General features: G+C 37.1%; 1 protein-coding gene across 5 annotated transcripts in view; it reads left to right on the forward strand.

The window, feature by feature from the left end:
• Positions 1-10644: 10644 nt before the first annotated feature.
• sdk1a (sidekick cell adhesion molecule 1a) overlaps positions 10645-17546 on the forward strand; it is a 342555-nt gene continuing 335653 nt past the window's right edge. For 4 of the 5 annotated variants that reach the window (XM_058771492.1, XM_058771493.1, XM_058771494.1 and 1 more), the window contains exon 1: positions 10645-11735. In XM_058771492.1, the coding sequence (XP_058627475.1) occupies positions 11411-11735 (325 nt within the window). In that variant the 5' untranslated portion in view covers positions 10645-11410. The remainder of the gene's footprint in view (positions 11736-17546) is intronic. The other variant, XM_058771496.1, reaches the window with a different exon arrangement.

Here is a 17546-nt window from a genome sequence, read left to right on the forward strand (position 1 = left end):
GCGTTGCATGGAAAAAATATAGAAATATAACAGCAGTCATGAAAATAAGGTATGTGTTCTTCCTGGAATTTCAACATTATTTAGATAAAGTACATTTTCCAAGTGTGAAAGAGCGTTCGAATGGGGTTCGAACACCCCATTTTCACGTTACAAGTTGGCGTAGTGACAGAGAATTGTGATTGTTTTCATTGTGTTACACGGAGGAAGTAAGCTTGGCTTTGTTGATTGGCTCCTAATTTTAATAATAACATACAGAAATGATAATCTTTTACTAACAATTAAGGGGTGATTAAGGTGTTTTTGTGATGATCTCGTCAATATATATAATAGCATATATTGTATCAATTATATATGTGCAGTATTTAACATATTGTGCATACAATTAATTGTGATAAAATGTTGAACTAAGCAGTAAAAATCACTGTAAAAGTAGAGAAACTAAAGCGAAGCATACTGAGATCCTATCAAAGCTCAGTGTCGTGTCTCTGTGATCAAATGTGGCTCAAAGCATGTCCCTTGAGTAAGAAGTAGCCCTGCTTTAATAGACCCCATGCTGACGAATGCAGTGGAACCACTACACCGTGCAACAAGGCTCAGGAAATTCATTGCTCAGAAGCAGGCCAGTGAAAATTGAGCACACTTCGGATGCCAAAAAACTCCCACACCTGTAACAAGATCAGATGGCATTGTCAAGAACTTTATCACCTAGTGAAAAGGAACAGATCATTTTACAGCTGCACTAAAACTTGGACAAGAGCACAAATTCACGTTTATTATTCACACGCTGAAATGTATAACAATGAGAGCGTTTATGAATAGGGAATATTTGCATTCAGGTGCAGCAGATGAAGGCATGTTTTCATGAGCTGAAGAGAGGAGTTTCCAGGTCTCAAAGTTAATAATAGTGCTATACAAAGGCTTAAAATTTTTAGTCAAAGCTATGTATTAATGCAAGTTTGTTAAGCACTGCAACATTGACTGTCTATTTAGGCCAAGTTTCATATGCTCCATAACTCCACAGAAGCACCATAAATCTCATTTGTGCATATAAAATTCAAAAGTGTACATTTAACTTGGTGCTGAATGTGAAGAAGCACATATGGAGTTTGAGAGCTTTAATGAAGGCAAAAGTTCTAAGGAATAGGGAATGCAATTTTATTCAGGGTCTGACCTCAGAAAACTTAATATTGTCCATTTTATGGTCCTTTTGGACAAGCTCTGGTGACTGTATGCTTTCATTGTATAGAAAAGACCTTGTTCCCCATGAAAGAAAGTAAGTCATAGAGGTTTGTAATGACACAAGGGTGAGTATATATTTATATATATTTTCATTTTTCGGTGAACTATACATTTCACTCTGCAAAGCAAACACTTGTGAATGAAGTGGCATGTTTCAAATAAACAATTTTCAGTGAAGAAGGCAGGATATGCTTCCAACTCTACGCCAAATTCTGTGGTTGCCACAATACACACTGATCCATGACACTCCGACTCGACCTTTAATTTCACCCAAGGAAAAGGAATCTGCACCATAACAAAGCCATCAGCCACACGCTGAACTCTACAGGGGTTCTCTGTGTTCATTTCCCCTCATTTTAAAAGCTACCTTCACCCTGCATCAGAAACACTTCACTGATGGTCTATCATATCATGTTTTTTTTAGTGCTCACAACCGAACCAAGTAGAAGTGTGTACTGTAATTTCAGCAGCTCCCACAAAGGAAATTTTTCCTGGCGTGAGAAATTATTTGTGCAGCCAAACAGTGCATCATTTTCCAATTTGGATTGAAATCAAGCATGTTTTCCCCATATAAACATATTTAATTTGAATCAAAGTGAATATGTTATGATCTAATTATATTCTTGTGTGTGCCTTGTTGTGTTTCTCATGCACCAAGGAACATAATCTGTCATCAGGAATATTTATGCAGTGTTTATTCAATAATTTACAACTTTGATGGTCTTTTCAACTTAATATTTTGCAAACTGATTTGATTTCTGATTATGACCTAAAAATAGTTTCTGCTTCTTGGGTGTCTTTGCCTCATACATTTATATGATTTGAATTCACACATGATTCCTAATGATCAATACTGAGCAAACGATCATCCCCTTAAGACCTGTATTTCCAGCTATAATTAATTAATGTGGAGAACGACTACAACAGTGTTGGAATAGATTCCAGCATGATATTTTTGGTACAGAGCCCAGTCACAAAAAAATGACCAGATTATTACTGCCAAATACTAACCATCTTGCCCCATGCTACTGAAATGGTTGTAATTATGTAATGTGTGCAAATAGCTAAGCTGGTTGGCAAAGGCTGTTAACTTTACCTTTATTATAGCATACTACTTCTATTAATTCTTTGAGGGTGCGATCATGTGCTTCATAAAGTTGTCATTTACAGCACAGGTAATTGGATCAAAAATAACAATTATCCATCCAGAAATGAGTACCTATGAGTAAAAGATGAGCAAAGAGATTTCAAATAGCATATACAGTATTCCTACCATTTATATGAATGGCAATACAAATGCATGCAAGTGTGCTTACTTGAATTACACCTCTCCTAACCCATAATAATGCTCTCACATCAAAATCCACCAACATATTTGTTCAGAACTGTTTTGGACAATTTTCACTTATATACATATTTCCCTCCTGATTCGTACGATACTACTTTTTCACTGAAGAAAGCAATTTTATGCATAGAGGACTTGTTAGCCAGAAGCAACAGTTTGAAGTGAAAAATGTCTTAATGACTGATTTGTTACAAACATGCAGTTTTCACTTCACAAGACTTTAATTGATGGACTGGAGACATGTGGATTACTTGTGGATTATTGCAATGGTTTTTATCAGAAGTTTTGACTCTGACGGCACCCATTCACTGCAGAGGATCCATTGGTGAGCAAGTGATGTAATGCTAAATTGCTCTAAATTAATCTGTTATGATGAAGAAACAAAGTCATCTACATCTTGGATAGCCTGAGGGTGAGTACATTTTCAGCAAATTTTTATTTTTGGGTGAACAATTCATTTAACAAGTAAACATCACATTCATTTCACACTTAAGTATCATTTCCGTAATATGTAGTACTCTTTTTAAAAGTATATGAAGAGTTCAGATGCAAAGCCTCTAAGTGCCATATGAAATTTTCTTCTAAAATGAGCATTTTTATCAGGCTCCTATATTTATGTTGAGTTATTTCACTTTAATTGCATAGAAAAGGACCTATACATTGCCATTAGAATATATTTCCTGAACCTACACATAGGAGCCTGATAAAAATGCTCATTTTAGATGAAAATTTCAGATGGCACTTAGAGGCTTTTGCATCTGAACTCTTCATATGTTAAAGTGTACTTCTTTTGCACAATGGTAGCTTTTTCTAGGTTTCTAGTTTTTTACCTGTTCATCTGTGGAATGTAAATCTGCACTGATTATCTTATAAGTAAAGTAATATTCCTCATCACTCAAGTCAACGTAATTGCCATCTCTTCTGACATTTTTAACTGTTTCTCTAAGACACTGAAACTAAAAACAGCCTGTGAAAATCTCTGTGCCTGTACAAAGTGTATGAATATTTAATGAAGCTGGCATTTTTTAGTTTATGATTGATTGTCTGATGCTAAACAACCAGCAGTAACATTCCAGTGCGGTACCTTAGTGTATCTTTGGCCCCTCAGTATAGGGTCAGCGCTATTTTGGAGCAAGATTTCGTAACCTAGGACTAATAGTAGTGCTTTTGAAATAAAAAAAAATATAAAGGTTTGAAATATTGCTTAGTACACATGAATTTTGATCATCAAGAATATTTTCATATTTGAACCAGTCTGCCATCTGTTTTACAGTAGTTGTGGAAGAAACAGGACAGCGTGTTAGATTCATTGTTCATGCATTTCATGTTTGAAGGACTGAACTTGTACACAATAACACAATAAAGACCGGCACGGTGAAGTGACAGCAGGGGACACATATTTCCTGCTGCAATTTCAGGTCAAATGTTATTTGGGGGCATGCTTTGCTGAATTAATTACATTTTCAAGTGCCTTCCCTGATAACTCCTAAACCCCAGGACAGCATACTGAAATGTGCAGCTGATAAATTTTATCAGAGGTAAATGAAACTATCAGGGTGACTTCTGTGCATCCCGGCGGCAACATTCAGGTCACTCAGACTCACGCTCATCAAACGTGTACACGCTTCCTTCCACAGAGCCTGCGAAGTGGGCTGCCAGCCTGTTGCCCCCTGTGATTGGTTCATGGCCTTTGTTGAAGCAGCAGTTCATGTCTAATCATACAGGGAGATTGTGCATGGATTGGAATGGGCGGATTCATTTTATCATAGCGAGACATCCTGTGTGACCTCCGTTAGGGCGGTGAGGCATAACAAGAATCCACAGCTGAGTAAACCAACAAGATTTTTTTTTTTTTTTTCCAGTGCTTGCTCACTTTTTCGTAACTGAAAATGAGTTCAGAGGGGTCCCCCAGGAGCCTTCAATGAATGAAGTTGAATTTAAATGTACACTTTTTCAGAATGTATTCATAAGGGACCAGCAGATAAAAGGAAAAGCCAAGCAATCAGTAAACACTAATACACTGCAACTTTATCAGAGAAGAGAGCTAATAAATTTACAAAGAAATGAAGAAACACATCAGAACTGACTAGCTCGCTAACACTACTCCTACAAATCAGACAGTGCATAACACTATATTTGAGTATTTCTTCAGCTATGGACACTTTTGGCCCTGTGGGAGAATTTAACTTTCTTGAGTTTATTAGTTCACTAGCAATGTCCAGCAGTGGACACACATGCATCCATTTTCCCCCTAAAATGTTATGAACATCACCACCAAAGTGTCATTTCCATCGCATTCTGCTTTATGTATTGAGTGTAATAACATTTTAAGGTAGACACCTTTTTCTTGCTACAGGTCATTTCATAGCTAGCATTTCATGTATCCTAATGTAAAAATAATCCAAACAATTTACTCAGAAATTTACAAATAAACGGCAAGTAACACAGTAAATAAAACATGACTTTTTGAAGTAAAATTAAATACATTTTTCTTCTTCAAACAATGTTTTGTTTATATATTATTATTTTTTTTTTACAGTGTAGATAAAGACAATTAAATTATAGAATTTCACAAAATCACAGCTTTATATATAAATGAAAATCAATATTTTGTCAATGCATGAAAAACACCCTGTTCTCCGCACGGCTCTCCGAACACATGATTGTACAGGCAATTCTTTCACTGTGCCAAAGGGGGCAGTGTGGTGCTGTGCTTCAGTCCGCGCCACACCGCAGTGGCTCGTTAGGGCACTATCACTGGTTAGCTAAAGGGTGCCAAGATTTATGTGAAGATCACATTTGATAGCAGACGTTGCATATAAAGTGTCTCCATGCTACTTTTTTTGCTTAAATGCAGATTATTGCATCTCATCTCATAGACAGTGAGATGCACGTTCATTCATAGATAGTGTTTTTCACTTTTTGTATCTGCCTATGTAACTTCTATGGTTAATTTTAAATTAAAGACTCATTAGTTTCTGCATCTGGTTCACCATCAGCACAAGCTTTTATTGATATAGCATTTTATGGCATGGCAGTCTGTTGTACTCACTCCCACACATCCAGTGCATGCGGTACACTATGACTTGATGATAACACACCAAACAGCACCCACACGTTTAAACCGCATTATATGTTCGGTGCCATCTAGGCTCAGTCAGACAGTAATAATTGCCTCAGTTTTTCAGGGTCATTCATATAAGGTGTCAAATGCACCCACACACATTTGCATAAAGTAATTATTCAATAACCAATATGTGTTAGCCATGCTATGCAGAAGTTTGTACTACCATCCAGATGCTAGTGCTGGTGCTGTAGCTCGCAGCAGTGTCTTCCTCTCTTGCAGGATGAAGGATTTTCTGCGTCTGCTTGGTCTGTTATGAGACACACTGAGTGTTGGCAAGGAGACAGTCAGTCAGGCCTCGTAATGAGTAATAGAGGCTGGTTATCAAAGCAACAGACGAATGCAAGACTTGTTTAGAGTTCCTAGTGTGCTTCAAACAAAACAGATACAACAAAGCATTGCAATTTTTGGTTGCCTGAAAGATTGCTCCCATAGGACATCATTCTTGCATGATGATTGTGTGACAAAATAAGAAAATATGCGCAAACCCTTTTAGCTGAAGGCAGTGCAAGGCACATCATTTACTCAAAAAAGTGATACTTTTCCTCTTAAAGGGATAGCTCACAAAATGACAAATCTGTCATCATTTATTCCAACTCATGTCATTCCAAACTTGTATGATTTTATTTCTATGTCAAGACAATGTTGCAGAATATCCAGTCATATGGATTTGGAACAACATATACATACAAGACTTACTCTCTTCGGTTTGGAAGACAGTGAATGGTGACCAAAGAGGACAAAAAGCAAACAAACAAACATAAGTGTGGCAATATGACAATATACAATATGACTAATGTGATTTTCTACAAGTCAAGTATTCAAAACAAATATATCACATCAGTTGTATCGACAAATTTGACATGAATGGAAAAATCTGTATCTGTCATTTCCATAAAATTATTCTGTCATGATTTATTCACCCAAATCATTACAAACCTGTATGGATTTTATCTCTTATGTCCTACATGAAAAGAGAAGTTTAGCAGAATGTCCAAGCTCTGTTACCTTTATGTATTTATTTATCAAGACCTTATCTAAAAAAAAAAGTTAATGCTGCCTTTTTTTATACAATGACAATGAATGGTGACCAAAAAGCAAAAAATAAATAAAATAAAAAACCCAAAAAACATAATTTAGTTTGTCAATATGACTAATCTGATATAAGCTGCTTTAAAAGACTATCCCCCAGTTTCACAGACATGGTTTAAACCTAGTCCCAGACTAAAATGTAATTCTGAGCCGTTTCAACGTGCACTGATTCATCTTAAAATATATCAGTGCCTTTGTTTTGTCTCAAGATGCACACCAGTAATGTTTTTTCTAATAAAAATTACTTAAATGTCCTAATTGAACTATGGCCTAATCCTGGTTTAATCTAAGCCCTGTCTGTGAAACCAGGCCTATATAGAATATATCGGATTAGTCATATTGACAAATTAAATTATGTCCTACGGTCACCATTCACTGTCATTACATGGAAAAAGGCAGCATGAACTTTCTTCAAACCATTGCCTTTGATGTTCCACAGAAGAAAGTCAGTCATATGGGTTTGGAACGACATGAGGATGAGTAAATGAAGACTGAATTTTCATTTTTGGTGAAGTCTCCATTGAACCCTGAGGCACTTGAAGAACCAATCAGAAATGTCACTTGCACATTTTAAGCAGAAATAGATAAATATGCTGTGGAATCTATCCAGAGAGCCTATCTTTCTTCCAGCAGAGGAGAACATTTATTGCCATGACGATAAGTCATTTATCATCCTGAAAAAAAGAATAAGATACATTTGCACAGATATTCGGTAGGGGCATTGATCTGTATCTGACAGGGGGCTGAGGTACTACACTTGAGGATCATGACTTCTTAAGCCGGGCCATGTATTATCTCATCTCTCTGATATCCAGCACCTCAACCCCCCAGCATGGCGACAACAAGCCCCATGGCCACACTTGCACTAAAGGGTTGACGTCTCCTTTTCATCTGATTGCACGCTCCTTGTGGTTCTGCCTTAGATAAGAGAAAGAAATGATTTATTGGATGCCACTGAAGAAAGGTAGCCCAGTTTGCTCCGAGTCAAAGCCCTGCTCATTGAGATATAACCATGAACGTGGCCAGCAGGGGATGGGCTGTGACAGGCTTGAGGAAACGTGGGATTCGAGTGATCTTGAGGCCACACAAGCATAGAAGTAACCCATTTTCAGGATATGAGATGGGCTGTTCTCAGACAAACAGCTTACACTAACTATTTATTGACAGGAAACAGGACCTGGATCTGAAAGGCATGAAATAAACAGGCCCTGCTGTTGCTGGCTTTGTCTCAACACTGTTTGCCACGCAGACAGGGCTCTGAAACAAACAGATGCAGAGGCATTTACGCCGAGCGGCTCGCCATATGCATCATCTCTTATCAGAAACATGAAAAGCTGAGCACGAAAACAACGCGCACCTTCAGTCGGGCACAGCGACAAACACACAATAATCGTGTCGGCTGTCTAAAAACCATCACGGGCCTCTTTGATTATGAAAAATCTCTCAAGCTGATGAATCACATGGATCACAGAGGTGAGGTGATAAATAACCCAGACATCGTGTGACTCAACAGCCTTATCAAACATCCCCTCGGCTTTGACAGTTACAACTCAGGTAAACACTGAGAGCTTCATTTACAAGAATGCATTGACATAAACGATCTTGCTCAAATTTGTTAACATTGAAGAGATGAAAGGACTTCTTGTTTGGTATGACGGAGCCGGCGCTGATTATTTGTATTGCATTAATAGAACATAATCTGCATTCATGAAACCGACTGTTTCCTGCTGTGATGACAAAGGCATTTTCTTAGCTATTTGGTTCTCCTTTTCTTTCTTTCTCTCATAAATATCAGTTGCAGAATGAATTATTAGACTGGCCTGAGCAATTAAAGGCCTCAGGTAGCCTTTAGACTCAATGAGACATTCAGGTGGATTATATGTGGCATTTAAAGTCTTAATTGCAAAGCGTCAAGCTAAAGGTTTGGGTTTCTAAAGCTGAAGGCTTTTGTGACAATGTAAGTATTATATTAAGCACAAAACCGAACACTGCACTGTACATGTTCTCTAAGAAGTTTTTTATATGTGTTTTCCTTTTGAAAATTTAAAATAGGTAGTCCAAACACCTCCCTTTTTATCAGTCGTGTGTACACTCTTAAAAAAAAAAGTTCCATAAGGTGTGTTTAAAAAAAAAAAGTTTTTTTAGCCATAAAAGAACCATTCTGGGCTCTCCAAAGAACCGTTTTCTTAGTGTGAAGTACATTTTAATAATATAAAGAACAATATATATAACATTTTGTCCAGTGAAAAAGGTTCCATCTTAAAAGTTAATAAAGAGCCTTTATTTTTAAGAGAACAAAAGCGTGGGATGAGTTAAATGTCAAAGCTTAATACTTATAGGGTTAGAAGTTTGATCATATCCCTACAATTTCCTACTGCTCATAAAGTGGAACATATGAACTCTAAGAGCCCAAACTATGTAATGGAATCATTCACTTGGAAAGACAAGCAACTTTGTGCCTTTTCAGGTCAATTTTCTTGTTTCTGACATCAAGGCTAAACCAAGCTATTTATCTCTGTAGAACAGAAAGCTGATTCACACATATTTACATAGCCTGAGCTGTGTTAATTAACATAAACAGAAGTGTGTGAGATGACTTGATCTGATGATAGAGGACAGAAGAACAAAAACTCTGTGAATGAGAGAGGTAAGTTGTAAGGAATTAGGCCAAAAATTGTCCATATTTCATGTATGATCTTTCATTTTACTGTGTTGCATATACTGTAACTTGATGAGCAATATCAAGTTTTAAGTGACATTTTACAATAAAAAAAATAATAATTGTGTCTGCTGAAATAAGAAGCTACTTTAAAACATTAACAAATTAATGTGAGACCTTTACTTATAGCAAGTATTCATAATATTTTAATTTCATTTTGTGAAGGCAAAATGATTAGGCCTTATAATACGTCAAAACTCAGTTACCTATTAGCTTCCAGAGTAGCCTAATTTCTAGACCTGGGTCCAGTTGCATATAACCAGTCTTACTTTTCCAATACAAATAATACCTTTAATAACTGAATTAAAAAAGTTATGACCAGCAGTCTTGAAGAAAAAATAAATAAATAGATGACTAAATTTTTAATAGGAACAGTTTATGCAACCGGCCCCTGAAATCATATTTAAAAATTATTTTGTTTGAGTAACCTAATCATTAATTCTGTTATTATCTAGTTATATAGCTTACTGTATTTGTAGTTATATTTTGTTTGGTTGTTTAATTTGTTTTAATAAGAGAAAGGCCAATACATTTTTATATGTAGCCTAAGCCTATAGGCTAGTTTTTGATATACAATGCCAGACAGGTGGACAGCGCTTTCTAAAGATAATTTTTGAGGCTCAATCTGTTGAAGTTTGTCTCTTGTCAGCCATAAGGCGGCCACATCTAGGCTCTGACTTTTTACAAGTTATTTTTAGTTTCCATTTCTTCATAAATACGTCTGAAGAATCGGCAATAAATAACGACAACAATTATATTTTGACTAGCCTTCTGACTCGGCGCTCAAGAGACCGTTGCTGTGGCGACTTCGCGCGACTGTTTTTGCAAACGTCTGACTGGGAGCACTATGCTTATTAGTTTACTGAAAAGTCGTTTAAAACGCTACAGAAATGTTCCTTTCGTAATATTTATGATTAAACTTATACTCGTAACGACCCACCCTCGCAACAATTTGTTTTAATATCCTCTAAGGCATATTTCCGATACGACCTCCGTATAATTCGGACCCGTAATATATAAACAAACACACAGCACTGCTGCAATACTTGAATCTCTCTGAAGGACTGTATAAAGTATTGCCTCCAGCAGCGGCAGCCAATGAGTCTTTAGTGGGGCGGAGGTGAGCGAGAGAGAGACTGCAGCTCTCAATGGAAGTTGCTGTAAGTGCGCTGGACCTGTACACTACATTATTGCACTCGCTTCAGTTCGCTGTGAGCCGGAGCAACGAACAGCCGCTTGTTGCTTTAGCTGCTCAAAAGTACGCTGGGATACCTTGCTATATCTATTTACCGATTCGCTTTTAGCATCACATTCGCTGCGACGTTTCATCAGGCACTGCCGGTGAATTTAAGAGGTCTTATTTAGTACGCATACAGTTTGTAGGTTGGTTTACGTTGGCTGCATGCATCCAACCGTCTGGATCCTTATCGATAGTTTGTGCACACCACTCGACTGACAGTTTGGTTGGTTGGTTATGGTTTGCAACATGTTGAAATAACAGCAGGAGCAGCACTGCATCTGCAAAGTAAGAGCGGATCTTGCGACTTTGTGGGGATATATCAGGCTAAGTGAGTGTGCTTTTAAAGTGGGCTAAATACTATTTTCGAGAGGAAATAAAAAAAGGCTGACTGGATCCTGTAAAGTGAATCAGTGTGGTTTCATCAGTGTAATGCATAAATGTAATTACCGCCAGACTCAGTATATTCATAAACCCGTAATGACTCGTGTGCAGTGATCGCGCGCTTTCGCTCGCAGTAACTGTTAATGAAAAGCAGCACATTATTTGCCGACTTCACCGGGAACTTTCAGCTGGACGCAATGCACGCGTTGTAACCGTCAGTTCTCGATCATAAGAGTTAAACTTGCGGAAGGGAGCGCGCGCATTACCGGAATGGACGCCGGTGGATCTGATCCCACACAGAGACAATTCACAGGTTTGCCTATAGCACACCGACCTGGGAGACGCAACACGGCAGCGGAGGAGGACAGTGTTTACTCAGGAGGCGACGCTTCCCGTACTTGCTCAACAGCACTTCTCGCATGTGTGGACGAGAATGCCATCATGTGTGATCCTAAGAGCGCTTCCTCCAAGATTTTTACGCGTTTCTCCGGGAGGAATGTCGGCGGGAATGGAAAGAAAAAGTTTGCGTTGTGCACTTGGAGTTGGTGGGCGTTTTTCTGCATGCACGTCCACGTGTTGAGAGCGGTCACACAAGGTAAGAAAAGCGTATTACCACCTGATGGGCTTTGAATGTGACACAGCAGCTTCATATAAAACACTCCAGTGTTGTGATATATGGGTGATTCTTCAATTAGAGGCACTTTTACTTGAAATGAAACCGCCTGAACGTGTAGACTGCTTCCCTGGAATACATATCTGATCATGGCCTTGATCAGATTTCAAGTGAATTTTGGTGTAATGCGTTGTATGGGGTGGAGTTTTGATGTTATGCATGATTGTAATTTTATTGACACGTTTTCAGAGAGAAAGTTGAATAAGCCTTGAACATGCTATGCAAGTTATCTAGCCAGCAGGCAATTCATTTGGAATGTGTGCTGTTAAAAAGAAAGTAATTGTTTCAGAAATTAAAAAAATAACCAGCTTGGTAAGGACCATTCATTCATCCATTCATTCATTCATTGCTTGGCTGGACTGGCAGAAACACCTTCCCTGTCAATTTGCTTTAACACCATCATAACCAAATATAAATCTTTATGGAAAAAAATGTATTGTTCTTCAAAATGTTTTGCTTAGTAGCAGCAGCAGGTTTGAAAATACTAATCATATACACCAATATAAAATAAACTGAAAATGTTATATGTATTTAAAAAGTTTATTTGCATGGAAGAACGTGTCTTATTTTAAAATGAAGGAGGGAAGTTTAAAAGAGTGGAGAAAATTTGGGCTTATCTATCTCAGAAATCAGCACTGGCTCTGTACAAAAGTTGAAATGTCTTTTAATCAGTTTTTTTTTTTAAATGAGAAAAGAAAAGAAAAATTGGGGGAAAAACAAAAACCTTTAAAATCATCGAAGTGGACAAATATGTTCCCCTATTTGAAGAATCACTTAAATTCTATAGCTCAACCTAATGGTTTCATACTGGAGATTATGAATAGTGCTTGATCAATGTGTTTGACACTGGTGTCATAAAACTGCCAAACTTGATTTCAATGATAATGGAATGTCAAATATCTGTCTGCATGTGCAACAGACAGTCGAGCTGAGATCGCTGGACCTGAACAATAGAGGAGTCATTAGGTCAGACTGCATGCATGGTCACAGATGGCATATGCATCCTTTGGCTGTGATTCCTTCTGTAATGTTTCTCATACAGGGGAATATGATGCCTGCATATGCATAGTGGGCAGCTTGGGGATGAAAGTAACAGTTGGCATGCATGAGAAAAGAAAGTGACTGGTTATTGCTGTTAGAAGAACTATGTATGTTTGCTTTATGTATTGTGTTGTTATGAACGTGATGATGCAGCTGGTTTTGACAGAACTGGTGCAGTTTATTTTTATGAAATTAGTTATTTTAGACATTGGGGGGTATAATAGAAATGATCAGCCATGTGTGACTATTAATGACAGGCTCTTTTATTCTTATGTCATATTATTTTTATTGAAAAATAACCAAAACAGCATGCCTCATTTAAAAAGAACATTTTTAATTCCTTAATACGCCACAGATTAGAGTCATTTTCTCTCCGTAATCAAAAGGATAAATGATCTAAAAAAAATTAAAACCTCTTCCTGCTTTAAGCTCTTTCCACCCACAATACATGTATTTTTGTCACTTGTGCTATTTGCATTCCTGAAGGCACCATAAAATTAGTGGCAGCAATTTTCTTTGTGGGGAAAAACAACAACAACTGATATTCAGTTAGGGATTTAAAGGTTTATCTACAAATATAAAAATTAATGACAGAAATATGTGAAGCCTAAAACCTGCTTTTAGGTACAAACAGTGTTTTGCTTTTAAAAACTGTGACTTCTCTCTAGAAGAAGAAGCAGAATTAGCTACTACTTGCCAATCTGAAATATTCAAGTGTGAGGTCCTGATTTGTATGTGAGTTTTTTGCCTTTCTTGATAAACACTCACTGAAGATACAGCCCTATCACTATAGCAAGAGAAAAAGTATCCGCTTAAAGGCATAGTTCACACAAAAATGAAAATATGCTGAAAATGTACTCCCCCCTCAGGCCGTTCAAGATGTAGATGAGTTTGTTTGTTCATTTGAACAGATTTGGAGAAATTTAGCATTACATCACTTGCTCATCAATGGATGCTCTGCAGTGAATGGGTGCCGTCAGAATGAGAGTCCAAACAGCTGATAACAACATCACAGTAATCCACAAGTAATCCACACAAATCATTAAGGCAGTTTACCTTTCAGACAAGACAACGTTTACTTTTCAGTCATGCAATTTTTCACTGGAGAATGAATAGAGGGTTTTAGCTGGAAGCATCAGTTTGAAGTTAAAAACTTCTTAATGATGTATTTGTTTCTTACAAACACACAGCTTTTTGTTTCACAAGACATTCATTGATGGAGACGTGTGAATTATTGTGGTGTTTTTATCAGCTTTTTGAACTCTCGTTCTGACGGCACCCATTCACTACAGAGGATCCATTGGTGAGCAAGTCACGAACTGCAAAATTTCTTCAAAACTGTTCCGATGAACAAACAAACTCATCTACATAGATGGCCTGAGTTTGGGTGAACTATTCCTTTATTCCTTTCATATTGAGTGAGCTAAATATCTCATATCTTAATGCACCACTGGAAAAATAAATGAAATGACCAATCTTTTATTTGAATGTACAATGAATACTGTCTGAGCTATGCTCCAAAGTCTACTTCATATACGCCACTTGGGTTACTAATTAACTTTAAACATACGGAAACAGTCCTTGAATGCGCTCTTAAGAGGATGCATTGACCTCATATCAGCCGAGAAATGGTAAAGCAGACAACCTTTTTCTGTGTGTGTGGAGGCGTGCAGTTACTGTAACTCACAGTTGCAGTATTTTATTGTATGCTTCCAACTTTATTTAATTTCTAAAGGTTCAGCGAAGTTGTTGAGGTGCATGCAGTGTCAGCCAGTTCCCAAGTCCTGTGTCAAGGTCTTTTGATGTTTGGAGAGCTCCCAGCACTGTTCTGGGAATGGGCTAGATATTATTGATCTGAATTGAGGAGCCAACAGCATTATCGGAGCTAGCATATTGGAATGAGGTTGACATGTTAACCTTTTTGCTTTATTCAACGTGGCAGTATAAACTGAGTGTTAAGATTAGGTTTTTAAGCTCTCAAAGCCAAAGTTATTTTTAATGTGGGAACATTAAGAAAATGGTCACGGATTGTGTGCGAAAGACAAAGTTGCCATGTATACTCTAAAAATGCTGTTGGCTCTCATATTGATGTGGAAAAACCTGGGCAAATCTGGCTTTTTGCAGGTGTTTATATTTGTCTCAAATCATAAACTTCTGCTGGGAGTTGAATTTTCTGGCTGCTTGGGTCTGGCAGAGGACCACAGTGCCCTTAAAACCAAACACCCGGGCAGAGAGGGAGTTTGTCAAGCAGTAGCAGGTGCACAATCCCCTGTTGTGCTTCTAGAAAGGTCTCTGGGCTAATGATGTTTGTGCCAGAGCATTGTGCAGGTAAATGTAGTTTCGTCCACAAGAAAGTGCTGGTGCCCCTGTATATCATCTGCTAGATGTGCCAGCAGACACATCCACCCAACTCATTTATGGCTGTAAACTTTTAAATTTCATTGCCTCGCCATCTGTGCAATCAGCTCCTGCTAAATTTTTCATTTTCTGCAGTGTCCCTCTGCATCTGAAGAATATGCTTCACTTTAGAAAAAAAAAAGTCAAGTTTCACATACTGTATATGTGTTTTTTAATGACTTGCAAACTTAAACATTTGGTTTTGTGTTGATAATTGAACATTGTTGTAAATATTTCAGAATTATGCGATAGTGCCAGAGTGATACAAATCAGTAAAGTTTTGCACCATATGGCAACAAAATGTTTAATTCAGAGTCACTGTCATGGCATTACATTTAAGGTATTTGTAGTAAATTATAAAAGATTTGTTATGTGTTATGTATATATACACAACACACACACACACACACACACACACACACACATATATATATATATATATATATATATATATATATAGTACAGAAAAACAAATATATATTGTAAAGACAGATGAAAGATTATATTTTTTGTGGAGGGGCAGCAAGTGAAAAATATTGGTAGGACAAATAGAAATATGAGCTACAGGGGGGCAACTAGGGGTTGAGACCTGCTGCCATCATTTTGATTATTGATTTGTACACAAATCATTGGGAATGCATGTAATGCAAGAGCGGACATTCATTTCACAGCTGTGCAGTGCTGCCAGCTCGTCCAGGTGAAGGATACCGCATAGTATTTCATGTCAAAGTTGAGGAATTGCCTCCTATCTTCTAAATTAAAATGATGAGTACAACTCCCAGCATGACAAATTGTGTCAGTTCTGCTTAACATAAATCCCATTTTTTTAGTTCCCTTTCTTGTACTGCTTTAAAGAAAGGTTAATCATCAAGTTTGCTGTTTTCATAAAGGTTAATGAAATTAAGAGTTGTTTTTGTAACATTGGGTAAATTAGCTGTTTTTTTATTTCCCTGATTGTATTGCTCAAACTTTGATTGCGTTTCCAGCTAATTGCAAAGCAAATTAATTTTTATGACCAGATTTGACACTTCAAACCATATCTCAAAAAAGATTTATGTACAAACTCTTCACGAAAAAAGGATTCAGCAAACAATGAATAAACGTAACATCACAATACAATACAGACTAAATATCTATGGATTTGGTAGTTAAATGTGAACTTCTTTTGAAAGGAAAGCTTGTTTTATTATAAACACAAAGTCATACTGAAAAAGTCTCACTGAACATCTATTGGTACTTGACAAGAACACATCTCATCACAATTAACAAGTCATTATGCTATCAGAACAGGCTGTCAGTGTATGTCAAAGCAATCATGAGCTATCTGTAATCAGCAGGGTTTTAAATATACAAAATGCATCAATACCTTATTTCATTTCCATTGTTTAAGTGTTCTGTCATAACAATCGTTAGGGATTGGTCACAATGGCCAACTACATTCAGCAACCATCTAGTCAATTTGACAATCATTGGAAATATTGTACCTGAACGTACCCATACATACATTTCACAGCAGTTTCCAGGAGAAACGAACATGTGGTAATAAAACACCAATAAAATGCAAATGCATTTTCATCGGTTAGGTTTAGGGTAGAGTGTAGTGCATGTGGTAGGTTAATTTCAACTTGAATAGAGCATTAAACTTTTAGTGCCATTTTGTATCCACAGGTTTGTATCCACCAGAGAAAAAGGATGGAGAAAAAACGGTAGCACCTTTTGTGGATGTGTCATCCCAAAAGTACTTCGAAATGTATCCCGAGCAACGTATTTTAGGATTTAGTCACATATTTCCAATGATCTTGGGTTGCAATTTGTAAGTTTGATTTAGTTTTTTAGTTTTTTGTCCAGTGTATAATACATTTTACTGTGTTGTGTTTTTAAAAATGCATCTCCAGACCTCTTGCATTCTGTTCCTTTCCGCTGCACTCTGTCTAGCTCTGTCTCAAGCCCAAAACCAGCTTATTATATTATATAGCGTTTTCCTTAAGACTAATTACCTAACTAGTTCTTCAGGCAACCCCCTGGAAATTTGTCATTTCGTACATCTCTATAATTCACAAAGCCTTTTTACGTAGAATCATAGTTTAAGCAGAAATTCAAGGCTTACTTGGACAGAACTATAAAATGTTCATTTTTCATGTTCATAATTTTAAATATGAGTTCATTTGGGATCTGCCCAAGATTGAGATGCACTTCAAATCTCATCAAGAGTAAAATGGATTGCTTCTTATTATTGCCAGGGTTCAGATGTAATGGAATAGAAAATGAATTGGAATTTATACATTTGAAGAATGA

The sequence above is a fragment of the Onychostoma macrolepis genome, chromosome 03 (genome assembly GCF_012432095.1).
Source record: "Onychostoma macrolepis isolate SWU-2019 chromosome 03, ASM1243209v1, whole genome shotgun sequence".
NCBI lineage: Eukaryota > Metazoa > Chordata > Actinopteri > Cypriniformes > Cyprinidae > Onychostoma > Onychostoma macrolepis.